This window comes from Pelodiscus sinensis, chromosome 23 (genome assembly GCF_049634645.1).
Source record: "Pelodiscus sinensis isolate JC-2024 chromosome 23, ASM4963464v1, whole genome shotgun sequence".
Classification (NCBI taxonomy): domain Eukaryota; kingdom Metazoa; phylum Chordata; order Testudines; family Trionychidae; genus Pelodiscus; species Pelodiscus sinensis.
The window spans coordinates 8,282,165-8,309,701 of NC_134733.1; the positions used below are offsets into that span (position 1 = coordinate 8,282,165).

The window sequence follows — 27,537 nt, forward strand, 5'->3', positions numbered from 1 at the left end:
TCAGCTGCAGTTTGATGGAGGAGCGGAGCTGGCACAGCAGTGGGGGACACTGGCTGGGCTGGATCCTGCCCAGGACAGTGGGTGTAGCTCCCTCAAGCTGGCACAATGGCCCTGTCTGCCCAGCAGCACAGGGCCCCTGGGGCTGCAGCAATGAGGCTGCTGCGCTCACCAGATCAAAGAGCCAGGAGGTTAAACCTCTCAGGACTACAACTCCCATGAGGCATTGGACTATGGCCAGTGCCTCCAAACGACACTACCCATGAGGCTTTGGGAACGGGGGCGTGCCTGGACTACCCCTCCCATGATGCCCTGGGGCAAGCCGGTCTCGGAGTGCACGCCCCAAGAGGCAGTGGCCGTTGGGTTCCCGCCTGTCGCCGGTGTAATGACGCACGTAGCGCGGCGCCCTCCGATGACGATGCTTGGGTGTCATGGCGGCTGTGCGGGAGAGAAGGTGAAGGTGAGAGGCGGGGAAAAGCCGGGCGGTGGCCGGGCCCCCCCCCCCCGAGGGGGAGTGGACTGGGGGTGGGGAGCGAGTAACGGCAGCAGGCTGAGCTCGGGGAGCGGGGCCGCATGGACACGCCCCCCACGGGAAGCAGCTGCCGGCGCCGAATCCCTCCCTCCCCCCCCCCCCAGCGCGCGCGAGCCCCCTGGTGTTCTAGGCGGGAGGGGGGCGGTGCAGGGCGTGCACGCTCACACTTGTGCACGCTCACACTTGTGCATGGCACGCGGGCTCAGTGTGCACACTGCGTTCAGGGCACGGGGGAGGGCGGGGTCAGGGTTAAGGTTGGCAGCCCTCCCATGTGAGGAAACCTCCAGGAATAGCGCCCACCAAAATTGTTAGCCCGAGGCTGTGTATACTCGTGAGCGCGGCATGCGGGCTCAAGACATGCACAATGTGGGCAGGGCGCTGAGGCGGGTCAGGGTTAGGGTGTGCACACACACGTGTGCATCGCATGTGTGCTTGGTATGCATGCTGCAGGGTGGGGTCAGGGTATGCATGCTAATGCATGTGTTGCTGCCATGTGAGCTCAGGGTGTGGATACTGTAAATAGAGCATGAGGGAAGGGAAGGGTGTGCATGCTCCTAGCTTCAAGACTGAGTCAGGGTGTCTGGGCATGCACAGAGTGTTATGCCTGGGGAGGGTGTTGGAGGCAGGCTATGTCATGCCCACATCCATACTGTGCACACTCACGTGCAGAGCCATCCAATTCATTGCTTGGTTTCGGGCCACTGCTCCACGGCAGCCTGAGGGATTAGCTGTGGGCCTGGTGATGCAAGGATTGGGCCCACTCCCGCCTTCACTGGCAGTAGGAGGAAGTGGAGTGACCAGGCCCCAGCACTCTGAAATGGAACTGCACCCCACTTGTTGGTGGCGGGAAGCAGAGCAATGTGTCTGAGACCCCACGGAGTGGGCTAGGGTTGAGTCACTCTGCAGAGGCTGGCTCAAATCTTGCTGCTGGCACCAGGCTCCCTGCTAGTCCCCTGGAAGGCATTGCTAATGGGAGGAGGTTTGGGGGAGCGGTGGAGTGGGGAAGAGTCAGGTTCTGGCATGGAGGATGTTGTCCCAGGCCCAGCAGCCCCCTACAGATGGTCCTGTTTTGTGCAATAGGGATGTGTAAAGGGTTAACCAGTAAGCATTGCTTTACCAGCATGCTTACGGGGTAACCAGTTAACTGGCACCTGGCCAGCTGGAGCCGCCCTCTCCCTGGGTCTCCCTAGCAGAGCCTACTGCACTGTGGATGACAGGCTGCTCCAGTGGCTGCCTGCCTGCAACACAGTGGGCAGTTAACCAGTTAAACCTATAGTTTAACTGGTTAACCATTTACATGGGATTTTACATCCCTAGTGTGGAAGACCCTGGGCTGCCTGTCCCTACGGCCAATCGCACCAAAGTCTCACCGATCTCTGTGCACCATCTGATCTTGCTCCTCCTGTGACGGGTCAGGCTGAATCCACGATCAACGCAGGAGCTGCTCCCTCCAGAGTGGAAAGCAGTCATTGGCACTCAGGACAGAGGGAGCGGACCATGCCTGGCTTGTGAAAACTTAAGGCTCATCCTAAAAGTAAGCTAGGCTTGCAGCACCTCCCTCTTCCTCTAGAAGGGGCAGTGTCACTGGGTTGGGAAGGTCTGTTCATAAAAGGGAGGATGGGAGGGCATCACTATGGGCATCTATGCATGAGCTATTTTAGGGTACATCTGCACAGCAGGCCTAAAGTCAAATTAAGCTATGCAACTTCAGCTATGTCAGTTGTGTAGCTTAAGTTGAAATAGCTTAATTTGGCTTTTGGTGCTGTTTACATAGCAGGAAGTTGAAGGAAAAACACTTTCTTCAACTTCCCTTACTTGTGAATTGAGGGTTACCATGAGTCGGAGTAAGAAGTCCTCCAGCTCAACATTATTTCAAAATAAAGGCTTGTACTGTAGACTTGCACTATGTTATTTTGGAACAACGTCATTTATTCCAAAATAACGTTGCTGTGTAGACGTACCCTTAGTGGGCTACATGCTCCGTCACAGTTAATCAAAAAGGGGTACAGCTGGTCCCTGACTTATGAACGAGTTACGTACCAAACACTAGGTCATAACTCGATCTGTTCATAAATCAGATTACATTCACTTACGTGAGGCCACGCTGTTCGTAAGTGCGGATTTTGTTTGTAACTCGGGGACTGGCTGTATATGAGGTTGGTCGTAAATTCAAACATTCGTAAATCGAGGTGTTTGTAACTTGGGGACTGGCTATACTCTTTCCATAAGGGCACATCAGAAGGACTTTTTCATATTGCAACACAGTTGCAGGGGGCTCTAGGGTAGCTGTTGAAGGGACTTTTTTGAGATGTCTGTTTAATAGCACTTCTAGAAATTAGGGATGTTAGATATCGGGTAATGGAATAGTCGTGTAGCTGCATCAAAACTTTGCTATTACATGACTATTCAGTAGTCCCCAGGGGCAGGGGCAGCAGCCAGTGTGCTCCTAGCTCCGCTCCTGGGAACTCCCCTGCCACCCTGCACTGCTGCCTCTGTATCAGAGCAGGTGGCAGCTGGTCCGCAAGGGGAGTCTGTTCAGGAACCAGCTCCTCTTGAGGACTGACCCCTGCCGCCTCACATTGCTGCCTCTGATCTGGCCCCTGGGCTGCATCTCTCCCCGCCCTGTCTTAAGATACTATGGTAATGGCAGCTATAGAATCCTAGAATACTAGGACTGGAAGGGACCTCGAGAGGTCATCAAGTCCAGTCCCCTGCCTTCATGGCAGGACCAAATACTGTCTAGACGATCCCTGATAGACATTTATCTAACCTACTCTTAAATATCTCCAGAGATGGGGATTCCACAACCTCCCTGGGCAATTTATTCCAGTGTTTGACTACCCAGACAATTAGACATTAGGAAAAAGTTCCTAACCTAAACCTCCCTTGCTGCAGTTTAAGCCCATTGCTTCTTGTTCTATCCTCAGAGGCCAAGATGAACAAGTTTTCTCCCTCCTCCTTATGACACCTGTTTAGATACCTGAAAACTGCTCTCATGTCCCCCCCTCAATCTTCACTTTTCTAAACTAAACAAACCCAATTCTTTCAGCCTTCCTTCATAGGTCATGTTCTCTAGACCTTTAATCGTTCTTGTTGCTCTTCTCTGGACCCTCTCCAATTTCTCCACATCTTTCTTGAAATGTGGTGCCCAGAACTGGACACAATACTCCAACTGAGGCCTAACCATTGCACAGTAGAGCAGAATGACTTCTCGTGTTTTGCTCACAACACTCCTGTTAATGCATCCCAGAATCATGTTTGTTTCTTTGCCATCACACTGCTGATTCATATTCAGCTTGTGGTCCACCATAACCCCTAGATCTCTTTCTGCCATACTCCTTCCTAGACAGTCGCTTCCCATTCTGTATGTGTGAAACTGATTGTTCCTTCTTAAGTGGAGCATTTTGCATTTGTCTTTATTAAACCTCATCCTGTTTACCTCAGACCCTTTCTCCAATTTGTCCAGATCATTTTGAATTATGACCCTATCCTACAGAGCAGTCGCAACCCCTCCCAGCTTGGTATCATCTGCAAACTTAATAAATAAACGTACTTTCTATGCCAATATCTAAATCGTTGATGAAGATATTGAACAGAGCCAGTCCCAAAACAGACCCCTGCAAAACACCACTTGTTTTACCTTTCCAGCAGGATTGTGAACCATTAATAACTACTCTCTGAGTACGGTTATGCACCCACCTTATAGTAACCCCATCTAAGTTGTATTTGCCTAGTTTATTGATAAGAATATCATGCGAGACCGTATCAAACGCCTTACTAAAATCTAGGTATATCACATCCACCGCTTCTCTCTTATCCACAAGATTCGTTATCCTATCAAAGAAAGCCATCAGATTAATTTGACATGATTTGTTCTTTACAAATTCATGCTGGCTGTTTCCTATCACCTTGCCACCTTCCAAGTGCTTACAGATGATTTCCTTAATTACTTGCTCCATTATCTTCTCTGGCACAGAAGTTAAACTAACTGGTCTGTAGTTTCCTGGGTTGTTCTTATTTCCCTTTTTATAAATGGGCACTATATTTGCCCTTTTCCAGTCTTCTGGAATCTCTCCTGTCTTCTGTGATTTTCCAAAGATGATAGCTAGAGGCTCAGATATCAGCTCCTTGAGTATTCTAGGATGCCTTTTATCAGGCCCTGGTGAATCTATGATTCTATAGCTGCCATAATATGTAAGTATGCTTATCTTTTCTCAGAGTAGATGGATGTAGCTGATTACATTACGGAACAATCTGGGTGAGTTTCTCAGTGACTGTAGGCTGATGCTTTAAATATCACATGAAACAAAAATTTCAATCAAATTTAGATTTTAAAATTTAAATTGTCCATACAAAAAATCTGGACTGCAGTAACCAGTCTGAGTCACATTGATCTGTTTACTCAGGCACTTATGTCTGTGAAATTTATAGACTCTTTGTAACAAGATGAACTTCAGGTGGGCAGGAATTAGTGTTTTAAGGAATTGTATAGTATTAAATTTTTTCCCTCACAGCGCAATGTCCCTGCTGTTCACTTGCTCCAAATCCATAGTAGCTGTGAAGAAGGATAAAAGACACATGGCCGAGGTAAATGCTTCTCCACTCAAACATTTTGTCACTGCCAAGAAGAAAATAAACGGCATCTTTGAACAGTTGGCCGCATATATTCAGGAGAGTGCCACATTCCTGGAAGGTAAGTTGTATCCCTGAGTAACGCGCCATCATGTGTACAGTAATGCTTTGTTTATTTCAGTACAACATACAAAAACGCTAGATTAAATGTGATCATTAGACCTGTGTACATATAAAAGAGATGAAGTTGCATTACATTTGGATGAAGGTACAGGTTTCTGAATGTTAAAGTTGATCTCCGATTATAGTTATAATTGAGCTGATATTAAAAAACAATTCAAGGAAATTAGTCTTGTACACAGGACAAAAAAAAGTAGCCTGTCTTTAATCCTTTGATTCTTATGGTCCTGACATCTCATTGCTGGCAAAATATGAATGTCACATATGGCAATTTCTGCATTAACAGATTAATAAATGTACAGCAATCTACTTAAGCATCTTCCAGGGTGTGTGTTTGTGAAATATTGGCTACAACAGAAATAGCAGTTGAGAGAGGGGCACTGTTTTAACAGCCTGACTTCAGGGTATAGACAAGGTATACTTGTGTGGCCTTCAAACAAGCAGGGTCTGATTGCCACACAAATATATAACTATATTCCAGAGACTTAGATTAGATTCATTTGGATTTATTTTGACCAGTTGCTGTTGAGAAAATTACTTTTGAGATTTGTATGTGTGGTTTATTTGCATTTTAGAAACACACAGAAATGTGGAACTTGACCCTGTCACCACAGAAGAGCAGGTATTGGAAGTCAAAGGATACCTGTCAAAAGTCAGTGGCATTAGTGAGGTGCTGGCACGGCGACACATGAAAGTGGCTTTTTTTGGCAGGTAAGTCACATACTTGTGTTTTCTGGACTCTTCTTGATGAAGCAACTGAGATCTTTAGGATTGGCCAATGAAAAGTATTTATAGGAGCACAAACTATCCAGACTCTGAAATGTAAAAGCCTGATCATCCATGGTATTCTCTCACTTGTGCTTCAAATCTTTCACTGTGATTAGAAGAAATTTTAAAAGAAGAAAATAAAGTAAACTGATTCATCAACCTGTTGCATATGGCAGCTAATACGCTACAGTCATGTTTACATTGAGCAGCTGCTTCTAACACAGTTCTGACAGTGTGATGAGGTGTGGCCTCTAATCAACATATATGTGCCAGCAGAAGCCTCAGTTATACACTGAGATATACCAACACAACTGCATTATCGTATGGCTTGTTTGATCAGAGAAGATAGAATTGGCTATGCTTAACAAAACATCCATGTTAGGAGGGCTCTTGTGTGGTAGGTATTTCAGTGTTCCTATACTGATAGAATGGTTCTAATATATGACTTACCACTTTCTGGAGCTGGTTGGGACATGAGATTTGAGTGGCTATAGTATGCAAAGAGCACAGCTGTGTCTTTGATGCCCTAGTGAACCATTCTGCATTTAACCCCAGGACGAGCAATGGAAAAAGCACAGTGATAAATGCTATGCTGTGGGATAAAGTCCTTCCCTCCGGGATTGGACACACCACTAACTGTTTCCTGCGTGTGGAGGGGACGGAGGGTCAGGATGCCTTCCTACTTACTGAAGGCTCTGAGGAGAAGAGGAGTGTCAAGGTAAGTTCCTAATTAGTATATAAAAGAGAAAATGGGCTTTGTCCTAACCTTATAGACTTTCAGAAAAGAAATGTCTCTGATAAGGGTTAATCTTAGAAGTGTGTGAGAGGAATCCTGCCCTTGAGTGGTTCCCGATAGATGGAGAACTTTTGGGCAGTTTTATGGGGAAACCCCTTTTCAGACAAGGAAGAAAATGACTCTCATTTAGGTCTTGACTTTTTCTTGTCTGTGAATATTTCAGGGTGGGGAGAGAACTGCTAGAATATTTTATCAGATATTTAATACTAAAAGATTTAACGCTAGAAGAGTTGCTTGGGTCCTTAACTCAAATAAGTTTTGGTTTTCTTCATTTAAATCAGTGTTCTAGAGTGAGGCTCAAGATGCTTGGTCCTGCCATGAGAGCAGAGGGACTGGACTCAATGACCTCTCAAGGTCCCTTCCAGTTCTAATGTGCTATGATTCTAGGAGGGGTTCAGTATGCAGGCTGCCTGGGGAGAGAGGACAACCCCAGCCCTCTTTCACTGCGGCAGCTTGAGGCCAGGTTAGGAGTGTCTGTCCATGTCCACAGCAGTTGGCACAGCTGGTGGACAGACACACGCACGGACAGACCAACTCTCTGAAATACATTGTACAGTAAAACTCTGATGGTCCAGCACTCCTGATGGTCCGGCACCATCAGGAACCCGGAAGTGCTCCGGACCATTGGAGCTGCTCTGCCCCCAGCTTCCCTGATTCAGCTGCTGCTAAAACTGACCAGCGGCTAAATCGGGGAAGTCGGGAGCAGAGCAGCTGGAGTGCTGCTGGGTAGGTCCCGTAGCACTGATCCTCGGCGCTGTGGGACCAACCCGGCAGCTCCCCAGCTGCTCTGCCCCAGGCGTCCTGATTCAGCCGCTGCTGAAACTGACCAGCGGTTGACTCCAGAAAGCCTGAGGCAGAGCAGCTCTGCCTCGGGCTTCCTGGAGACAGCCGCTGATCACCATCAGCAGCGGCTGACTTGGGGACACCTGAAGCAGAGCAGCTGGGGTGCTGCCGGGTTGGTCTCGCCGCACCAAGGGTCGGCACTACCAGACCAACCCGGCAGCACTCCAGCTACTCTGCTGCAGGGGTCCCCGATTCAGCCGCTGCTGAAACTGACCAGCAGCAGCTGAATCAGGGATGCCTGGGTCAGAGCCGGACTATCGGAAGAGGGGGCTATGAGGGGTCTGGGGTGGCATCCCCCCCCACCCCAGACCCCTCATAGCCTTCCCCTTCCCATAGTCCGGCATATCTGATTATCCAGCACCCTCTTGGTCCTATAGGTGCCAGTTTATTGGAAGTTTACTGTAGATAGCTATCCCTTTTGCCACTCCTGCCCCCTGCTGGCCCAATTGGGTGTTAGCTGTCCTTGTCCCCATCTCTGACCCCTTGCTGCTCCCCTGTGATCATTTTGTGGTCTGGTCTAATTCCCTCCTACCAGATCCCTTCCTTTCCATTTTGTGGAAACAGTCTAATTCCAGATGCATCCCTTTTTTTTTCTTTGCACAAACAAACCCTGGCTTTGCTTTAAGTTATGATAAAAGGAAACTGCCTACCAAATTTCGTGGTTCTAGCTCTTAGCATATAGTAGGAGTTCTAGTAGAATTGGTCTCCCAGGCAAACAGACAGATGCACATTTCTAAAATATGTAGTAAGATACTCCTGGCATACTTTTCTCCCTTCGTTCCATTTGACAGACAGTCAACCAGCTGGCTCATGCTCTCCATCAAAACGAACTTTTGAATGCTGGCAGCCTGGTCAGTGTAATGTGGCCCAATTCCAAATGTCCTCTTCTAAAGGATGATCTGGTGCTTATGGACAGGTGAGAGACTTCACTTTTTCCATAGAGCCTCTGCCATGAAGGGACCTGGAAGCAGAACTGAGAAATGCAGATGGAGTGTCACTTTTAATTCCTTTCATTTCCTGAACTAAGTAACACAGTGTGAACATTAGCTGCACTAAGCACCTACGCCCTTTGAAAACATCTTTCTTAAGAAAACGCAATGTGCTTCTTTCTTCTTAGGAGAAATTCGGACTAATGGTATTTTTGAAGTTTCATAGCTCTAGTGACATCTGTTTTCCTGTTACCTGTAGCCCCGGCATTGATGTAACCACAGAGCTAGACAGCTGGATTGACAAGTTTTGTCTGGATGCAGATGTATTTGTGTTGGTGGCAAACTCTGAGTCCACACTGATGCAAACGGTAACTCAAATTCCACTTGTAAATGCTTGCAGGTTTGGGGTAAACGCTTTGCATTTTGCATATTGATGTGTGATTTGTTTGTTTAGGAGAAGCAGTTCTTCCACAAAGTGAATGAGCGTCTATCTCGCCCCAACATTTTTATCCTGAATAACCGCTGGGATGCATCAGCTTCAGAACCTGAATACATGGAAGAGGTTTGTGCCACATTTAAATTGGTGCTCTCATATACAATAGACACTCTTTGAGTGGAACAACTAGTGGTAATGGGTGATGATTCTCTTGCAGTTTGAACTTTACTCATCATAATAAGGAGTCATTTGGAAAAAAGGGGCTGAAGAAAGTATGGTCTAATGGTTAGAGCAAGGATCTGGTATGCAGAACTTCTGAGTTCCTGTTGTCACTGACATTTTTGGGGGGTCAGGGAAAGGTCACTATATGTCTACATCCTATGTTTATGTATTTGTGAATGTGGGTTAACTTTATTTAATTATGCCACAGCGGCTTTAGGAAGCTTAGTGTGTGAAATGTGCTTTGAGACCTTCAAAGGAACTAAAATGAGCAAATTGATTTTATTGTAAACTTGTGTTGCTATATAGCACCTACAGAGGGCATTGGTTGCCTGATCCAGTTAATTGCAATGATGTAGATTATTAAGCTTCAGGTGGTAGCCAAGTTTGTCTGTACAGGATAAACTTTAAAAAAAACCAACAAATAGTCTGGTAGTACTTCATAGATGAACAAAACATGTAGGTGGTATCATGAGCTTTCGTGGGCACCACCCACTTCTTCAGATGACCGGAGTTTTGAGTTTAGGATGTCCAGACCCAAAATAAATGGGGAAGAAGGGTGAGCGGGGGAAAGGGAAAAAAATGGAAGGGGGCAGGAAACAAGAAGCAGAGGGTATGTAAATATCAAAGGGAAAACCAACTTTAAAACAATACGGATGGGTTTATCCTTCAGGTCCGTCGACAGCACATGGAGCGCTGCACCAGTTTTCTAGTGGATGAGCTGGGTGTGGTGGATAGGGCACAGGCTGGAGACCGCATCTTCTTTGTATCAGCGAAGGAAGTGCTCAATGCCAGGATCCAGAAAGCTCAAGGGATGCCAGAAGGAGGTAGGAGAACTGCCAGCTGTCTTTGATTACATTTGTGTGGAAAGGCAGAGATTATCTTATCCCAAATAATGAATTGGTGATTTCACTAGAAACTAGGGGAGAGAAAAGAAGCCAAAATTAAACAAGAAGATATCTGGCAGGCTACTAGAACCAGCTCTCCAGAGTTTTCTGCTTTTCTTTTGGGTCCTTCAAATTCTCTGTTTGCTTTCTGTAAATGTGCCCTGGTGACTGTGTGTCCTCCTAGGTGGAGCATTGGCAGAAGGATTTCAAGTAAGAATGTTTGAGTTTCAAAACTTCGAGAGAAGATTTGAGGTAAACATCATCATTCATTACCAAGCTTCTGTTAGAGAGAGAGTCCTCTGAGGGAGGGGTGAGGATGGGGAGAATGGAGCCTGTAACTTTGAGCTAATGCTGTGTTTTGATGATAAATGGTGTAGGAATGATGTTCTATGTTTAATGCCCCTGGTCTCTGCAAGGGATGTAAGAGACTGGTTGAGTAGTCGACTACCCGATAAGCCTAGGTTTATTGGGTAGTCACGTCACTACTCAACTAGTTGTTTCTCTTCTCTCCCCCTCCCCCCATCTTTGCTGCCTCTGAAAGAGGCAGCAAGGGTGGGGGGAGCAGAGACAGTGCTGGGGGTAGCCAGCTTAAAAGCCGGTTCCCCCAGCACCATCGCCACAGGGATGCAGAGGCACAGCAAGGGACCAGGCGTGAGCTGGAACTCAGCTGTCCTGGCTCATGTCCAGTCCCAGACGCTGCACCTCTGCTTTTTAAATATAGTAAGAGCCATGGGATCCTGTGCTGCACCTCTGCCTCTTAAATGTAGTACACCCAACTCTTACTGCATTTAAAAGGCAGAGCTATAGCAGAGTTAGCTCCTGGGGATGGGAGCTAACACCGCTGCGGCTCTGCAGTTTCTCCCCTTATCGACTACTTGAGTAGTGGATGGAAATTCCATCGACTACTCGATTAGTTGATTAAGTGCAATTTAATATCCTTAGTCTCTGCTGATGGCTGCTTCTGTGTGCACAGGAATGTATCTCGCAGTCTGCAGTGAAAACAAAGTTTGAGCAGCACACCGTGAGAGCCAAGCAGATTGCAGAAGATGTTCGCCTAATCATGGACTCTTTGCATATTGCTGCCCAGGAGCAGAGGTGAGCAGCTGCAGAGATGCGGTGCACACAAGACTGACGGTTGCACTGAATATATCTGGGAAGGAGGGAGTCTGGGAAACATGAGTTTTAGGCCTTTGCTTTTAAAATCACAATACGGCATACAAAACTTTTGGGGACAGGAGGACACAGACTACTACTCCTGTGTCTAATGTATTATTGTGGAGAAACCTATCTCTTCAGCATGCCAGTTGTGTGTAGTATGTCTTGGATATTATTACTGCCTGTCCCTGGGAAAGAGAATTTCTGCTCCCTCCAGATGTTTTAACTCAAAGATTCCATTTAGCTTGCAGATCAGAGATGTGCTGATGCTGCTTTGTGATGGGCATCTTCTTTCCTCAGGGTTTATTGCCTGGAGATGCGAGAGGAACGACAGGAACGCTTGGGTTTTATTGACAAACAACTGGAGCTGCTCACTCAAGACTACAAGGGGAAAATAAAACAGATCACAGAAGAAGTGGAGAGACAGGTAAGGAACAGATGCTTTCTTGGTCTAGAGGCCAATCAGAGGGATGAAAGGAGAGATGTAAAGGGCTGACTGGAAGACAGACGGGAGGCAGATAAGGAGCTGGGAACACAACAGGCTGAATAAGCATTGAAGCTACAACGATTCTTCTAGAACAGGTCGGCCACCTTTCAAACCAAAGAGCCAAACTACATCAAAATTCAGAACAAGTGGCCAACAAAGAACTGTATAAGAATGTCCAATTGCATGGCTGAAAATATACATTTAATATTATTGAGAATTGACATGATTAATAATAGCGTAAATGGAACATTGTACTCACCGACTTTATTTAATGTGATTGCTGCTGCTGCGTCTTTTCGCACATTTCTTTAAGGCTTACATCATAACTGGTCAAATTCAGGTTCATGCATGCATTCAAGCTACATGAGTAATTATGTGTTTCTAAAATTTTGAATTAATTTTTCGCTTTAATTTAATAGAATTCTAGAACACTAGAATTGGAAGGGAGCTTGAGAGGTCGAGTGTAGTCCCCTGCCCTCACGGCAGGACCCAATACTGTCCAGATTAGACCATCCCTGATAGACGTCTATCTAACCTGCTCTTAAATATCTTCAAAGATGGAGATTCCACAACCTTCCCAGGAAATTTATTCTAGTGTTTAACCACTCTGACTGTTAGGAAGTTTTTCCTAATGTCCAGCCTAAACCTCCCCTGCTGCAGTTTAAGCCTATTGCTTCTTGGCCTATTCTCAGAGGCCAAGGAGAACGATTTTTCTCCCTCTTCCTTTTGACACCCTTTTAGATACTTGAAAACTGCTATCATGTCCCTTCTCAGTCTTCTCCTTTCAAACTAATTCTTTCAGTCTTCCTTCATAAGTCATGTTCTCTAGACCTTTAATCATTCTTGTTGCTCTTCTCTGGACCTTCTCCAATTTCTCCACATCTTTCTTGAAATGTGGTGCCCAGAACTGGACACAATACTCCTATTGAGGCCTAATCAGCGCAGAGTAGAGCGGAAGAATGACTTCTCGTGTCTTGCTCACAACACTCCTGTTACTGCATCCCAGAATCATGTTTGCTCGCTGCTTTTTTTTTTTTTTTTTAAAAAAGCAACAGTGTTACACTGTTGATTCATATTTAGCTTGTGGTCAACTCTGACCCCGAGGTCCCTTTGTGCAGTACTCCTTCCTAGACAGTCGCCTCCCATTCTGTATGTGTGAAACGGATTGTTACTTTCTAAGTGGAGTACTTTGCGTTTGTCCTCATTAAACTTCATCCTATTTATCTCAGACCATTTCTCCAGTTTATCCGGATCATTTTGAATTATGACCCTATCCTCCAAAGCAGTTGCAACCCCTCCCAGCTTGGTATCATCTGCAAACTTAATAAGCGTACTCTCTATGCCAATATCTAAATCGTTGATGAAGATATTGAACAGAGCCTGTCCCAAAACAGACCCCTGCGGAACCACACTTATTATGCCCTTCCAGCAGGATTGTGAACCATTTATAACAACTTTTTGAGAACGTGTCAAGGAGTCCTGTGGCACCTTATACACTAACAGATGTATTGGAGCATAAACTTTCGTGGGCAAAACCCACTTCGTCAAATGCATGTAGTGGAAATTTCCAGAGGCAGGTATAAATATGCAGGCCAGAATAAAGCTAGAGATAACTAAGTTAATTCATTCAGGGAGGTGAGGCTCACTTCTAGCAGCTGATGTGCAGGTGTGAACACCAAGAGTGGAGAAACTGCTTTTGTACTTGGCTAGCCATTCACAGTTTTTGTTTAATCTTAAGCTGATGGTGTCAAATTTGCAGATGAACTGTAGCTCAGCAGTTTCTCTTTCAAGTCTGGCCTTGATTTTTTTTTTTTTTTTTTAACTGCAGGATAGCTACCTTTTAAATCTGCTACTGTGTGTCCAGGGAGATTGACGTGTTCTCCTACAGGTTTTTGTATATTGCCATTCCTAATATCTGATTTGTATCCATTTATTCTTTTACGTAGGGACTGTTCAGCTTGGCCGATGTGTGTAGCAGAGGGGCATTGCTGGTACATGATGGCATATATTATATTGGTAAATGTGCAGGTGAATGAACCAGTGATGGTATGGCTGATCTGGTTAGGTCCTGTGATGGTGTTGCTGGTGTAGATATGAGGGCAGAGTTGACACTGAGGTTTGTTGCATGGATTGGTCCTGAGGTAGAGTTACTGTGGTGCGGTGTATAGTTGCTGATGAGAATTTGCTTCAGGTTGGCGGTTTGTCTGTGGGCGAGGACTGGCCTACCTCCCAAGGCCTGTGAAAGCAAGGGATCATAGTCTAGGATGGGTTGTAGATCACTGATGATGCGTTGGAGAGGTTTTAGCTGAAGACTGTAGGTGATGGCCAGTGGCGTTCTGTTGGTTTCTTTCTTGGGCTTCTCTTGTAGTAGGAGGCTTCTGGGTACATGTCTGGCTCTGTTAATCTGAATCCTCACTTCCTCCTGCGGGTATCGTAGTTTCAAGAATGCTTGGTAAAGATCTTGTAGCTGTTGGTCTCTTTCTGAGGGGGTTGGAGCAGATGCGGTTGTACCTTAGTGCTTGGCTGTAGACAGTGGATCATGTGGTGTGTCCGGGTTAGAAGCTGGAGGCATGAAGGTAGGCATAGCGGTCTGTAGGTTTCCGGTATAGGGTGGTGTTTGTGACCATCTCTTATTTGCACCATGGTGTCCAGGAAGTGGATCTCTTGTGTAGGCTAGTCCAGGCTGAGGTTGATGGTGAGGTGGAAGCTGTTGAAATAGTGGTGGAATTCTTCCAGAATCTCCTTCCCATGGGTCCAGATGATGAAGATGTCATCAATGTAGCATAGGTAGAGACGGGGCATTAGTGGATGAGAGCTGAGGAAGATACAGTTCTGCGGTGATCTGAACACCTACTTTCGCTGTCTCCGACTCAAAGAATACTTTCAACACAACACTGAACAGCGCACTGACACACAGATACCCTCCCACCAACAGCACAAGAAGAAGAACTCCACATGAACTCCTCCTGAGGGTTGAAATGACAGTCTGGACCTACACATAGAATGCTTCTGCCGATGTGCACAGGCAGAAATTGTGGAAAAACAGCATCGCTTGCCTCAACCTTGATCGTGCAGAATGCAATGCCTTCCACAGCCTCAAACAACTCTGATGTTACAATCAAAGAGGCTGGCAAAGGAGCTGCTGTTGTAGTCATGAACAGGTCTGACTATCAAAAGGAAGTTGCCAGACAACTCTCCAATACCAACTTCTACAGGCCACTTTCCTCAGATCCCACTGCCTAATTTATTGATAAGGAGATCATGCAAGACCATATCAAATGCCTTACTAAAGTCTAGGTATACCACATCCTCCCTTATTCACAAGATTCGTTATCCTATCAAAGAAAGCTATCAGATTGGTTTGACATGATCCGCTCTTTATAAATTCATGCTAGCTGTTACCTTTCACCCTATTATCGTCCCGGTGTTCGCAGATGAATTCCTTAATTACTTCATTATCTTTTTTGGCACAGAAGTTTAATCTGACTGGTCTGTAGTTTCCTGGTTTGTTCTTATTTCCCTTTTTATAGATGAGCGCTATATTTGCCCTTTTCCAGTTTTCTGGAATCTCTCCCATCTTCCATGATTTTTCAAAGATGATAGCTAAAGGCTCAGATATCTCCTCTATCAGCTCCTTGAGTATTCTAGGATGCATTTCATTAGGCCCTGGTGACTTGCAGACATCTAACTTTTATAAATGATTTTTTAACTTGTTCTTTTTTAATTTTATCTTCTAAACCTACCCCATTCCCACTAGTATTCTCTGTTAGGCATTCCTTCATCATCAGACTTCTTGGTGAAGACCAAAACAAAGAAGTCATTAAGCACCTCTGCCATTTCCAAATTTCTAGTTACTGTTTCTCCCTCCTAACTGAGCAATGGGCCTACCCTGTCATTGGTCTTCCTCTTGCTTCTAATATATTTATAGAAAGTCGTCTTCTTACCCTTTGTCTGTAGTTAGTTCTAGGTCGTTTTGTGCCTTTGCCTTTCTAATCTTGCCCCTGCATACCTGTATTGTTCACTTATATTCATCCTTTGTTATTTGTCCTAGTTTCCACTTTTTATATGACTCCTTTTTTATTTTTAGATCATGCAAGATCTCCTGGTTAAGCCACGGCGGTCTTTTGCCATACTTTCATTCTTTCCTACTCAGTGGAATAGCTTGCTTTTGGGCCCTTAATAACATCCCTTTGAAAAACTGCCAACTCTCCCTTAGTCTTGCTTCCTATGGGACCTTACCTACCAGCTCTCTGAGCTTACCAAAATCTGCTTTTCTGAAATCCATTGTCTGTATTTTGCTTTTCTCTCTTCTACCATTCCTTGGAATCATGAACTCTATGATTTCACGATCACTTTCACCCAAGCTGCCTTCCACTTTCAAATTCTCAATCAGCTCCTCCCTATTTGTTAGGATCAAATCTAGAATAGCTTCCCCCCAACAGCTTTTTCAACCTTCTGAAATATAAAAAGTTGTCTCCAATGCAGTCCAAGCACTTATTGGATAGTCTGTTCCCCGCTGTGTTAGTTTCTCAACAGATGTCTGGATAGTTGAAGTCCCCCATCACCACCAAATCCTGCGGGTTGCATCTCTTTCAGGAATGACAAGCTATTTTGGGTTTCATACTGAGCCATAGGTTGTAGTCCCTTATGCTAGAAAGTACATAATGGAGAATTTATAGCTGTCAGAGTAACTGGCTTATCTCTGTGTTAATGCTTATGAGCAAATCAATTTTTCCACTAGCTTTTTCAGCTATCCTTGGAATAGTCTTGAGTTTTCTCTGTTAACGTTCCAGAGAACCCTGTATGCACAGTACATGGTTGCTTTTTCAGGTGTCAAATGCAATGGCGGAAGAGATCAGGCGGCTCTCAGTGCTGGTAGATGACTACCAAATGGATTTCCATCCATCTCCAGTTGTTCTCAAAGTTTACAAGAATGTGAGTAACAAACACTGGCTTTTAATATATTGGGCCAACTATCCAAGCAATTTGGTTCTTGCTCTGATAACTCAGTAATTGCACCAGCTGTTGAAAAACCCAAACTTTCAAATGCAGAAGGTGTAGGCACAGTTCTTTTGTAGTACGGAAATTGTTTGTTCATATTTGTCTCTTTTATGCTTTGAGAGTTTCATTACATCCCAAGAAAAGAGCAGGGGTTTTCCAGACAAACCTAGTTGTAACAGACTCATAATACATACTATTTAATTGCAGGACATGATATTAATTACGTAGGCACTAATTACCTAGTATCTTTTTGAACGTAGTAAGGGGTAGATTAAAACTTGTCATTTTCCCCAAACCAGAGGGCATATGGTCATTTCTGCTCTTCTTGACCACATCATTTCCCAGTAGGGCAATACTGAACTAACTTTAACAGCAGAAGGGATTGGGGGCGGACAGAATCTGTTTCCTATTTCGGGAAACGATTTCTTATTTTGAAGAATTTCCTGTTTAGGGAGATTCCAGTTCTTGCTGTTAATGAGGAGTTAGGAAAGTAATACATGTTGTGTCTGGATTTGCTTCAATGCCAGCCTTTGTTTTGTGTTTGTTTCAGGAACTGCATCGACACATTGAGGAGGGGCTAGGCCGCAACATGTCTGATCGCTGTTCTAATGCCATTACTGCTTCCCTCCAAACCATGCAACAAGAAATGATAGGTCAGTACAGAGTGTAAAGAACCAGCTCTTGCTACAGACAAACGTGAATAAGTCCAGCATGGCAACTGTGTCCGTGTAGGTTTAGATTAGTTGTGAGGGCTGATAAATTAGTGGCAACTTCTCAAGTAATAGTGCCTTGTTTAATGAGACTGTAATTCAGAATGTCTACATGGCCCTTTGTAAATACCTGTTTCAGGGGGTTTCCATGTCATGAAACTCATTCTAGATTGAAACTTCACACCCACCTCTTCTGCCTGAGAGCAGTTTGTTCTAAACATTTCAAAAACAATAGGACGTTTAATGAGGTTTATGCTATGAGAATACAGTGGTGCTAGGTAAAAAGCTTGCAGATCTTGATGCTCAGGATGAGACCTCATGGCAGGCATAGGAATCTTCTCCGTGTTACAGCAAAAATGTTTGAGACTGACATGCGTAACTTACAGTATTTTCAATTAGTCCCACTGCAGGGGAGTTTTGCCAGTTGCTCTAACAAACTTCCCGCCCACAGCTGTCAGGAACCATACTTTTTCTTGAAGTAGTTTCAAAATTATTTTATAAAACCTAGTTCAGGGTTTAGAGTGGTCAAGGCAAATAGTGGCCATTTGTTTTAAATAAAACCAAACGGTGGAGACTTGATGCATTTGCAGCTTCTAATGTCGGAGCACGTGCTAACTTATGATGGAGGGGGTCAACAATGCCTCTAGCAGCTGCTGTATTACATTTTTGGGCTGCTGTGGTCGATAGATCCGTCTAGTTAACTGTGGGGGGTAGGGGGAGGCACAAGGGAAGGGTCCATAGAAAGATCTCTTAGTGGTCTATGAAATGGAAAGTTGGAGAGTGACTGGCTGTTCTGGGGACCTTGATGCCATATTTGGCCATAATACATTTCAGATCCTACCAGTTGGTCTGGGTTAGGTGAGGAAGTAGTTTTTTTTAAAAGAGAAACAAACTGATAAACAAGGTGACCACAGAACTGAAAGCCTGATTCCAGATGGCCCCATTCATCCTTCTCAGTTATACTGACATTATCTCCCATCCTCTCCCGTTTCTCTTCTGTGCAGATGGTTTAAAGCCCCTACTGCCGGTCTCTCTACGGGGTCAAATAGACATGCTGATCCCTCGGCAGTGCTTCATGCTCAGCTATGATCTGAACTGTGACAAGCTTTGTGCTGACTTCCAGGAGGATGTTGAATTCCATTTTTCTCTTGGTTGGACGATGCTTGTGAATAGGTTTTTGGGACCAAAGAATAGTCGCCGGGCCTTGATGGGCTATAATGACCAGGTACAACCTCTAATTAGATACTGGGTTTCACTGAAAACTTCAGTGGCTCTCAAAGCTTTGAAAGAAACAGCTATGACTTGCATTCTCCTTTTATCTGTGTTTTTTTCCCCCCTCCATTCTGATTAGGTGCAACGACCTTTACCTTTAACCCCAGCAAATCCTAGTCTGCCTCCCTTACCTCAGAGCTCTATGACCCAAGAAGAGCTGATGGTGTCCATGGTGACTGGATTGGCATCACTGACTTCCAGAACTTCCATGGGGATCCTTGTCGTTGGTGGAGTGGTGGGTTGAAAATCTCCAATGAACAGTTGTTGGTACAGTGGTAATTGTGCTGTTGATTTGGAAAGTATTTAGACTCCAGGCTTCAGTGAGTAACTGATGGTGTATTCATCCATCTTGGAGCACAGGGTGAGTGTCCCATCCCAAGGAGCATTAAAAGGGGAAGAGCTCCTGAGCTTATTGCACTTGAATTTTGGAGATGGACTCAAGGTTAAGAAAAAGAAAATAGCACTTTGAAAGCATTTACAAACATATTTACAACACTTCTCAGTCTGGGGGGCAGGTACCATAAGTATTTCTGTTTCACTGACGAAGAAACTAAGAGGGAGGTAGAGGCTGAAATTTTTACAATCAGCCTGTGATTTTGTATACTTTAATTTTTAGAATTCGCAACTTCAGACATTTTGGGCTTACTTCTTTCCCCCAGAGGTGCTGAGTGCTCCCCAACTCCCAGTGACTGGAAGTTGTAGGTGCTTAGCACCTTCAAAAATAAGCTCTGGATGCCTCAGGCTGGGCATCCAAAATATAAGAAATCACGAGATGTACTTAAATTTCCAGAAAATCTTTAACAAAGTCCCTCACCAAAGTAAAGTTAGGGGGTTTGGAACGGGTCCCATACGAGGAGAGATTAAAGAGACAAGGACTTTTCAGTTTGGAAAAGAGGAGACTAAAGGGGGATATGAGAGAGGTCTATAAAATCATGAGTGGTGTGGAGAAAGTGAATAAGGAAAAGTTATTTACTTGTTCCCATAATATAAGGACTAGAGGACACCAAATGAAATTAATGGGCAGCAGGTTTAAAACAAATAAAAGGAAGTTCTTCACACAGCGCACAGTCAACCTGTGGAACTCCTTGCCTGCGGAGGTTGTGAAGGCTAGAACTATAACAGGTTTTAAAAGAAAACTAGATAAATTTATGGAGGTTAAGTCCGTTAATGGCTGTTAGCCAGGATGGGTAAGGAATGGTGTCCCTAGCCTCTGTTTGTCAGAGGGTGGAGATGGATGGCAGGAGAGAGATCGCTTGATCATTGCCTGTTCACTCCCTCTGGGGCACCTGGCATTGGCCACTGCTGACAGACAGGATACTGGGTTGGATGGATCTTTGGTCTGACCCAGTATGGTCATTCTTCTGTTCTTATGTCTAGGAATAAATGGTCTATTTTCAGAATGGAGAGAGGTCACTAGTGGTGTCCCCCCAAGGGTTCGTACTGGGACCAATCCTATTTACCCCTTTCTTCATATCATTTATAAATAGGTTAAACAGTGAGGTGGCAAAATTTGCAGATGATACTAGACTATTCAAGATGGCTAAAAACAAAGCAGACTGTGAAGAGCTTCCAAAAGATCTCACAAAACTAGGTGATTGAGCAACAAAATGGCAAATGATTTTTAATGTTGGTAAATGCAAAGTAATGCACAGTGGAAAAATAATCCCAACTGTACATAAAAAATTATGGGGACTAATTTAGCTATAACCACTCGAGAGAGAGATCTTGGAATCATTGTGGATCATCCACTCAATGTGCAGCAACAGTCAAAATATTTTCAGTCTTATTCTCTATCCCTTTTTTAAAGATTCCTAACATTCTATTTGCTTTTTTATTGCCTCTATATAAAACCAAAAAGGAACTAGATATATTCATGGAGAACAGGCCCATGAATACTTAGCCAGGATGGGTAGGAATGGTGTCTCTAGCCTTTTCCAGCCCCTGACAAGAAGAGGCTGACAGGAGAGGGATCACTTGATGAATCCTTGTTCTGTTCAGTCCTTCTGGGGCACCTGGCATTGGCCACTGTCAGAAGACAGGATACCGGGAGTATCCTGAAATAGCAGACGTGCTGTAAAAGGGTTTTGTTGGAATAGTGCCTTATTTTGAAATTCGGCACTATGTAGACAGCACCAAATTTCAAAATAAGCTCTCTTGACTTTGACTTGGAATAAGCTATGCAATTTGCATAGCACAAATTGCGTAGCTTATTCCAACAGAAGGGTGCTGTCTAGATGCACACTTACAGACCTTGTTCCAGTGTTTTATGCATATTAGTCCTCACAATATGCTTGACAGGTTGGAAACCAGCAGAAGAGAGGTGATTTCCCTTTCCCTTTAAGTCAGGATTAAAACTTGAACATTCATGGCTCAGTGCCCTGCACTTGGAACAAATGTACAATGCTTTCTGTTCCACTGTAAGAAGTTAGCATTGTTCTTGGCTGCTCAGTTTTGCTACCTTTCTGCTGTGCTTATTACAGGTCTGGAAGGCTGTGGGTTGGAGACTGATTGCTCTCTCTTTTGGCCTTTATGGACTCCTTTATGTATATGAGCGCCTCACTTGGACTATGAAAGCAAAGGAGAGAGCCTTCAAGCGCCAGTTTGTGGAGTACGCAAGTGAGAAACTGCAGCTCATTGTCAGCTACACAGGCTCCAACTGCAGCCACCAAGTCCAACAGTGAGTTGTCTCAATTCAACTAATCTCTTCTAAACAACATTGTTTTTGAAGGTACTCTCCACTGAGCCATATAATGCCAGCTGTTTATCCTCACATGATAGGTCTGTACATAGTCTAAGCTCCAGGTCTAAAATTGTCAGCGATGGACAAGCAAGCATTGAAACTTTCACATGTGTTTCTAAAGCACCTGTTGTCATAGTAACAGGGTGTTTTTAAACAGAAGCATGAACTCTTCAGGATTGTTGAGAACATAAAATTCTGAGGTTCCTGTGCTACTGTTCAGAACATGCAGTAAATTCCCTGTTGCCCAATGACTGCAACGTTCTAACGCTGAAATGGGAAGAGAGTATCAGGCTAGGCTTTCTGGAGGTGGGATAATGAAATCATTGCACAGTGTAAGTATCTTCTGAGTCTGAGCTCTCCGCTTTCCTGCCTCTCTCTGTTTTTCTAGGGAGCTTGCTGGAACATTTGCTCACTTGTGTCAGCAGGTGGACGTCACACGGGAGAATCTTGAGCAGGAAATTACTGCCATGAATAAAAAAATTGAAATCTTGGACTCATTGCAGAGCAAAGCAAAACTGCTTAGGTGAGATCTTTACTTCCTGACAGCAAATTAATGGAGAACTGTCTGCACACTATGCTGCCTTTAGTGGAGTCACAATTACATTTAATGTAGAGATTTCTCTGGACTGTTCAGGACAGGATGTGCCTTACAGACTGTAACATGCACTTGCCCCTGCTTGAAGTCAGGTTAACATGGTTATTGATCTCTGTATCTTCCAAGTAGCCAATGAGCTAAGGGACCAGATCTTCTACGTGAGTGGAACCTTTTTGTGCTCAGGATTGCTTTTTTGAATTTAAGGGCAACCAAGGGTCTACCCTGCCTCTTTCCTGAGGACCCGCCCCCACTCTATTCCCCTGTCCCCCGTTACTCGTGGTCCCCCACTCTCATGTTCACCAGGCTGAGGCAAGAGGTTGGGGTTCAGGAGGATGTATGGGCTCTGAGCTGGGGGTGAGGGTGTGAGGGGGCAAGCTCTAGGAGGGAATTTGGGTATAGGAGGGGCTCTGGGCGGGGCAGCAGGAGCATAGGAGGGGATACTTACTCTGAGAGGAGGGTCTGTTCTGGGACAGAAGGTGCAGGAGTGAGCATAGGGTGCTGGCTCTGGGAGGGGGAACTTCCCCCTTCCCAACCAATGGGAACCACCAGTGGAAACAAAACCAAGAAATGATATGTATAAATAAAATATAAAATGCCAATATGGATAATAACTCCAGTCAGGACAGGTTAGGCTTGTTAGAACTCACTACTCAATTACATTTAAGTGTAAGAGAAATAAAAATTAAAATGAAATTCATAGATCAGTCAACAAGTACGTGTTGGGAGGTGAATGTGAAAGAGACTGTGTATAACCTAGATATTGTGTGTGGGTGAGAATGTGAGAGAGAGCAAACAAGTGCTAGCTGCCATGGAAATCTCAAACAGTACACACTGCCTCTGGCGCTCACCATTCAGTGTAGACCTCAGACCATAGCAGCTTCCAGTCCTTTTGTCCTGACCCAGGCTGTGTCTCCTGTCCCCTGCTTTGCAGAGGGAGGGAGGGGAAGAGCAAGAGAGAATGTGTGTATAAACGCACACATATGAGAGAAGAGTCTGTGAAAGTTGGCAGCTGAAGAAAACTTAGATTTAGGAAATGCAGACAATCTCTCACACTTGAGTGCTCTGAGATCAAGCTAGTCAAGCTGGCCTCCCTCTTCCCTGCTCTATGGAGAGTGAGGTACAGAGGGACACTCTGACATCAGTCCTTCCTCTTCCTTCCTGCTGTGCACAGCCAGCCACCCAGGAGCAGCTGTAAGAGGGAGCAACACGTGGGGAGGGGGGAAGGGCACTTGAACACATGCTGCAGCTGGCTGTGGAGCTCTGCTTATCAGCAAGCCTACTTTCCTGACAGAGATTGTGATCAACTGGGGGAGTCTCCATGATCAGCAAGTCGATCGCAATCAAGGGATTGGTGATGAGTTTTCTACCCACAGATGCAGTGTATCTGTTGCACGTCCTTTTGTATAGATGGCATTCCCCTCACCCAGCCTGTAAGAAGAGAGAGTTCCAGGATATTTCTGGAGCTTTGGTAGCAGACACGTACTTATCTTCAGCCCATTCCTCCTTCTATAGAAAAAACTGATTTTTCTGCATTGCCAGATATCTGGGACTTGGCTATTTTTTTCCTCCTGACTCTAGATTGGGTCAGGATCACAGACCCAAGAAAACTATGGGTCCTACATGGTTTTTCACAACCAGTCTCATTTCCTAAGATGAGACAAATGACCTTTTTGGCCTTTTCCTCTCATCATTGCAGGGCATGTGAGTTTCTTTGCTGTTCACCTCCATTCCAGATGGGCAAGGAACTCCTTTTAAATGTTTCACTCCTACAAAGAATGAGATCACTTTCAACTTGCAACTAGGTTTGGTTTGAACCCCCAAAACTTATAGACCATTGTTTATGCAAGCTCCTTGACCTGGAGTAGAGGCATCTAGTCATGGGACTCTGTGTCTGCTCTCTCCGTTCTTTGCCACTAGAGTGAGCAGTGAATGATGATTAACTTTAATGTATAGGCCTAACAGAGACTTTTTTCTTGCAGGAATAAAGCAGGCTGGCTGGACAGCGAACTCAACATGTTCACGCATCAATACCTGCAGCAAAGCAGATAATGTGGGAAGGCAAAACATTTCACTTCAGTACACTCTCAACCGCTGCAAAGAACATGGTGGATGATGGACTCTCTAAGGAACACGTGCACAAACGAGTGGTTGTGTGATCTGTCATCATGTGAACAGTGGGATTCTGCTTCCCTGTATCATGTCCAACCTCTCCACACACGTTGTGTATATCTTTTTTCTTGCCTGCCAGGAGATTAGACTACTTCCAGGAGGAATTTCTGCTTCATGCAGAATGAAATACGGTAGTTGTCAGGGGTTTTGGTGTTTTGTTTTTAACTTACTAGTCACCAAAGTTTATCCAGTTCAGATTTATTCTAACAAAGCTTTCCCCTTGATGAATTATAACCTTAATATGTAAAGATGGATCTTGATAATTCTTTGATGTACAAAGCCACAAGATCAGATGTGTCTGAAAAGCAGTTATTAATTTAAACGCAGACCTTTCCTTCCTCCCACATGCATCTACAGGTGCAGATAACACTAACCATCCATACAGAGACCTGTCCACTCTTCTCATTTTTCAACTACAATATTATGGGGGAGAGACTCACTGCTCTTTTTTGCTTTTTCCATAGAGAAGGGTCAAATGTTTAGATCCTGGAGCAGAAAACAAATATTTTTTTGGTTGGGGCTTCTCCTGATCTCTATGGGTTTGGGGCACATTCCTTCTCAAAGCTCTTCAGTTTAAGAAAACTTTTTGCCTAGTCCCATGTAACTTCAGAGGCAAAACTGGCTGTCATTGCTAAGTTGCGGAGTCAGTGAAAATAGCAGTTGCATTTGGTGACTTGATAAATTGATATCTTTCTGAGGTAGATAAGCAGGATCTGAGACAGGCTAGTTGGCAGTGTGTGAATAGCTACTTTATGAAGTATGTAGGGAAATGTGTTTTTTAAGATGCCGGTTTTGGAATGCAATCTTCTGGATTTCCATTGTCACTAGATGGCCTCTAGGACAGGGTAGATTATAAAATGTAGGAGATTTTGCTTCATGTAGCGCTTCTGTAGGATGTCACTGTGCAGTATTGTGGTTCAGTTTCGGGTTGTACAACAGAATGCAGATGAGGTTATCCAATGCAGCTCATGTGGAGCCCAGGAGAGGTGTACTGGGAGGAAATGCCATGCCAGCAAAGAAATGGGCCAGCATAACTTTTTGATGCTTTTTTAAATAAATAGATTTGATTTGATTTGGGGGTTTGCCCTAAATGCGGTTTAATTCCAAACATATTTAGGAATTAGTGTGGGCCTGACCCTGTTACAATTGAAACTGGAGGTTAAACTTCCATTGATTTCAGTAGTGGCAGGATAAGGTTCCCCATTTCTTGGGAAGCTTTCTTCAGCTGCGGAAGATACTTAGCCACAAAATATAGTGATGAGGCTTTGCTTTTTCCTTTGGCATATCTCCAGAAGTCAGAGGTGGATTGGAGTCTCTGCATTGTACTCCATTGTGGAGTCTCCCGTCCAGTGACTGTGTAGATCTATTTGGCCTCAAACACTGCAGAAACTACAGGATAACTCTCAGGAAGTCCCAGCTGAGATTAGAAAGCCTGAAGGGGACTTGTTGACAATGATACTTGAAAATGGTATTACCAGACTTTAGAATGGTTTCTTGTTCATGTGTCGATGTTGATACTCTTGTGCCTATATCCAACATACTTGCTTCATATAGAAGCCCAGAAAGGAGGAGGAAGATGTTATCTGATGTCGGTAGGAGAATAAATAGTGAAGTAGCATTAAGCTACTTACGTTATTTTACCCTCAAAACACTAGGATTTGGGATTTTCCAGTGTATTAACAGGAAGCTAGTTAGTTGCATTTTGGCATAGAAAGGAGGGGAATTGATTCTGCCAGGGGGTTTGTAATGTGATAAAGAAACCTTTTGTTTATAGCTAGTTGGTTGGAATCCTGCTCAAATTAGAAGGTTATGGCCATCTGATTGATGGCTCTTAAGTAGCTTTTGAGGAGTGGGAATAATTGTCTTGTTTTACAAAGAATGTATGTACACAATAACACAGTTGCCACCACAGTAATTTGTTCCTGAGGTCAAGACTGAAGAGGCAAAGAGACTGAACTCTAGCCTCTGACAATGATTTATCCATGACAGTATGTTGGTGTATATGTGAGCAGAGGCTCCGTCAGCATGTTCAGTTGATGAACTCCAACCTTCAGGCTGCCAGCTGCTAATCCAGTATTACAGAAAATTATACGCTTTGCTGATGAATCAGAGGCAAATCCCTGCTGCAATAGGATATTGTTTCTTAAATGCAGGAAAGATGATAATGTGCTACATGCAGACACTGAGAAGTGCTGATACGACTTTCCAAGGTGTGCACTGTTCATGTGGCCAGGTCTTTGTGCAGACTCAAAGATGAAATATGAAAAGTGGCATAGGCTTTAAATCAGACACTATACTATGGTCTTTGAACCCCCTGTTAGAGGCTGGGGAAAAGCAGAACAGGATGTTTTGCTATTGAGCTTGATATTGCTGATGCTTTCTTCAGAGATTTTGGTGATTTGGGCATTCTCACTGTGACAATGAAACCTGGTTTGTAGGGCAAGAAGGGTAAGAATTACCTGAACCTTTTTTAAACCAAAATTGCTAATTCAAGCAGAGAAATGTTCTTAGGAGTGAGTATCTAACCGTAGCCACTTGAGTCTGGAGATTGCCTTATGCAAGTTATATTAACAGAATCAAAGTTGAACATAATTGCCAATTAATTTAATTAATCTAAAACAAAAGCAAAATACAACTGAACTCCTTTAATACAGACTGGTGGAAGCATTCATACTTGCAATATACTAAGGAAACAGCCTCTGACTCCTATGGAGAGTGATCAACTCTTTTGTATATGAGAGCAAAGGATTGCAAGAACAGACTTCTCCAGGTTCCTATTAAAGAAGTTTGGCTACATGCACTTTATTTTATTGCTGCTCATTTACTTTTTTTTCCTTGGGTGGTGGTTGGTTGGTTTGTTTGTTTTTAAGTTATGGAGCACTTCAAAATCCTCTTAAGTGAATTATCTCTTGGCTGTATTTAAGGTGATAGATTTGCATGAATTATTCCCGTATCAATGCGGTTAAAATTGGTAACCAAAATAAAAATGAAATGGAAAAACATTCTGCTTGTCAGTCCTGCATATCTTGATGATAAATCTTCATGAGCTAGTTCAGTAAATTCTGAAGAAAACATGCTTTGGAGTAATAGTGAATAGCTCTTACTCATCCATTGTAAATAAAGGGCTTTGTCAATATAAAATTGTCAACCACTTGGGTGTACCCACTGTACTTCTTCATAGTAAAAACTTAATAAGTCTGACAGTGAGAGAACATGTTATCTGAAGGGTTGGGATTTGAGTCTGAGAAA

The 27,537-nt window shown here is 44.2% G+C and overlaps 1 protein-coding gene across 3 annotated transcripts; it reads left to right on the top strand.

Moving 5' to 3' along the window:
- The first annotated feature begins 310 nt into the window (after positions 1-310).
- On the top strand, positions 311-27,290 carry MFN2 (mitofusin 2). 3 transcript variants are annotated; one of them, XM_075906617.1, is made up of 19 exons: positions 311-457; positions 1,847-2,063; positions 5,044-5,222; positions 5,857-5,992; positions 6,605-6,767; positions 8,480-8,604; positions 8,877-8,985; positions 9,072-9,179; positions 9,946-10,099; positions 10,344-10,411; positions 11,133-11,254; positions 11,615-11,741; positions 16,632-16,736; positions 17,353-17,455; positions 18,517-18,737; positions 18,864-19,019; positions 21,265-21,461; positions 21,913-22,047; positions 24,099-27,290. In XM_075906617.1, exons 3-19 carry the CDS (start codon positions 5,048-5,050, stop codon positions 24,166-24,168), a joined length of 2,274 nt encoding a protein of 757 aa, XP_075762732.1. In that variant the 5' UTR covers positions 311-457; positions 1,847-2,063; positions 5,044-5,047; the 3' UTR covers positions 24,169-27,290. The 3 variants fall into 3 exon arrangements, with proteins under 3 accessions (XP_075762732.1, XP_075762733.1, XP_075762734.1); XM_075906618.1 differs by having other exon boundaries at positions 323-457; positions 1,946-2,063; XM_075906619.1 differs by lacking the exon at positions 1,847-2,063 and having other exon boundaries at positions 397-457.
- The last annotated feature ends 247 nt before the right edge of the window (positions 27,291-27,537 follow it).

Excerpts from the sequence above, each read along its gene's own strand:
- MFN2 (XM_075906617.1), top strand. The coding sequence starts at position 5,048 with ATGTCCCTGCTGTTCACTTGCTCCAAATCCATAGTAGCTGTGAAGAAG. Across the intron at positions 9,180-9,945 it reads AACCTGAATACATGGAAGAG|GTCCGTCGACAGCACATGGA; the intron begins GTTTGTGCCACA and ends TTTATCCTTCAG. Across the intron at positions 16,737-17,352 it reads TTCTCAAAGTTTACAAGAAT|GAACTGCATCGACACATTGA; the intron begins GTGAGTAACAAA and ends TGTTTGTTTCAG.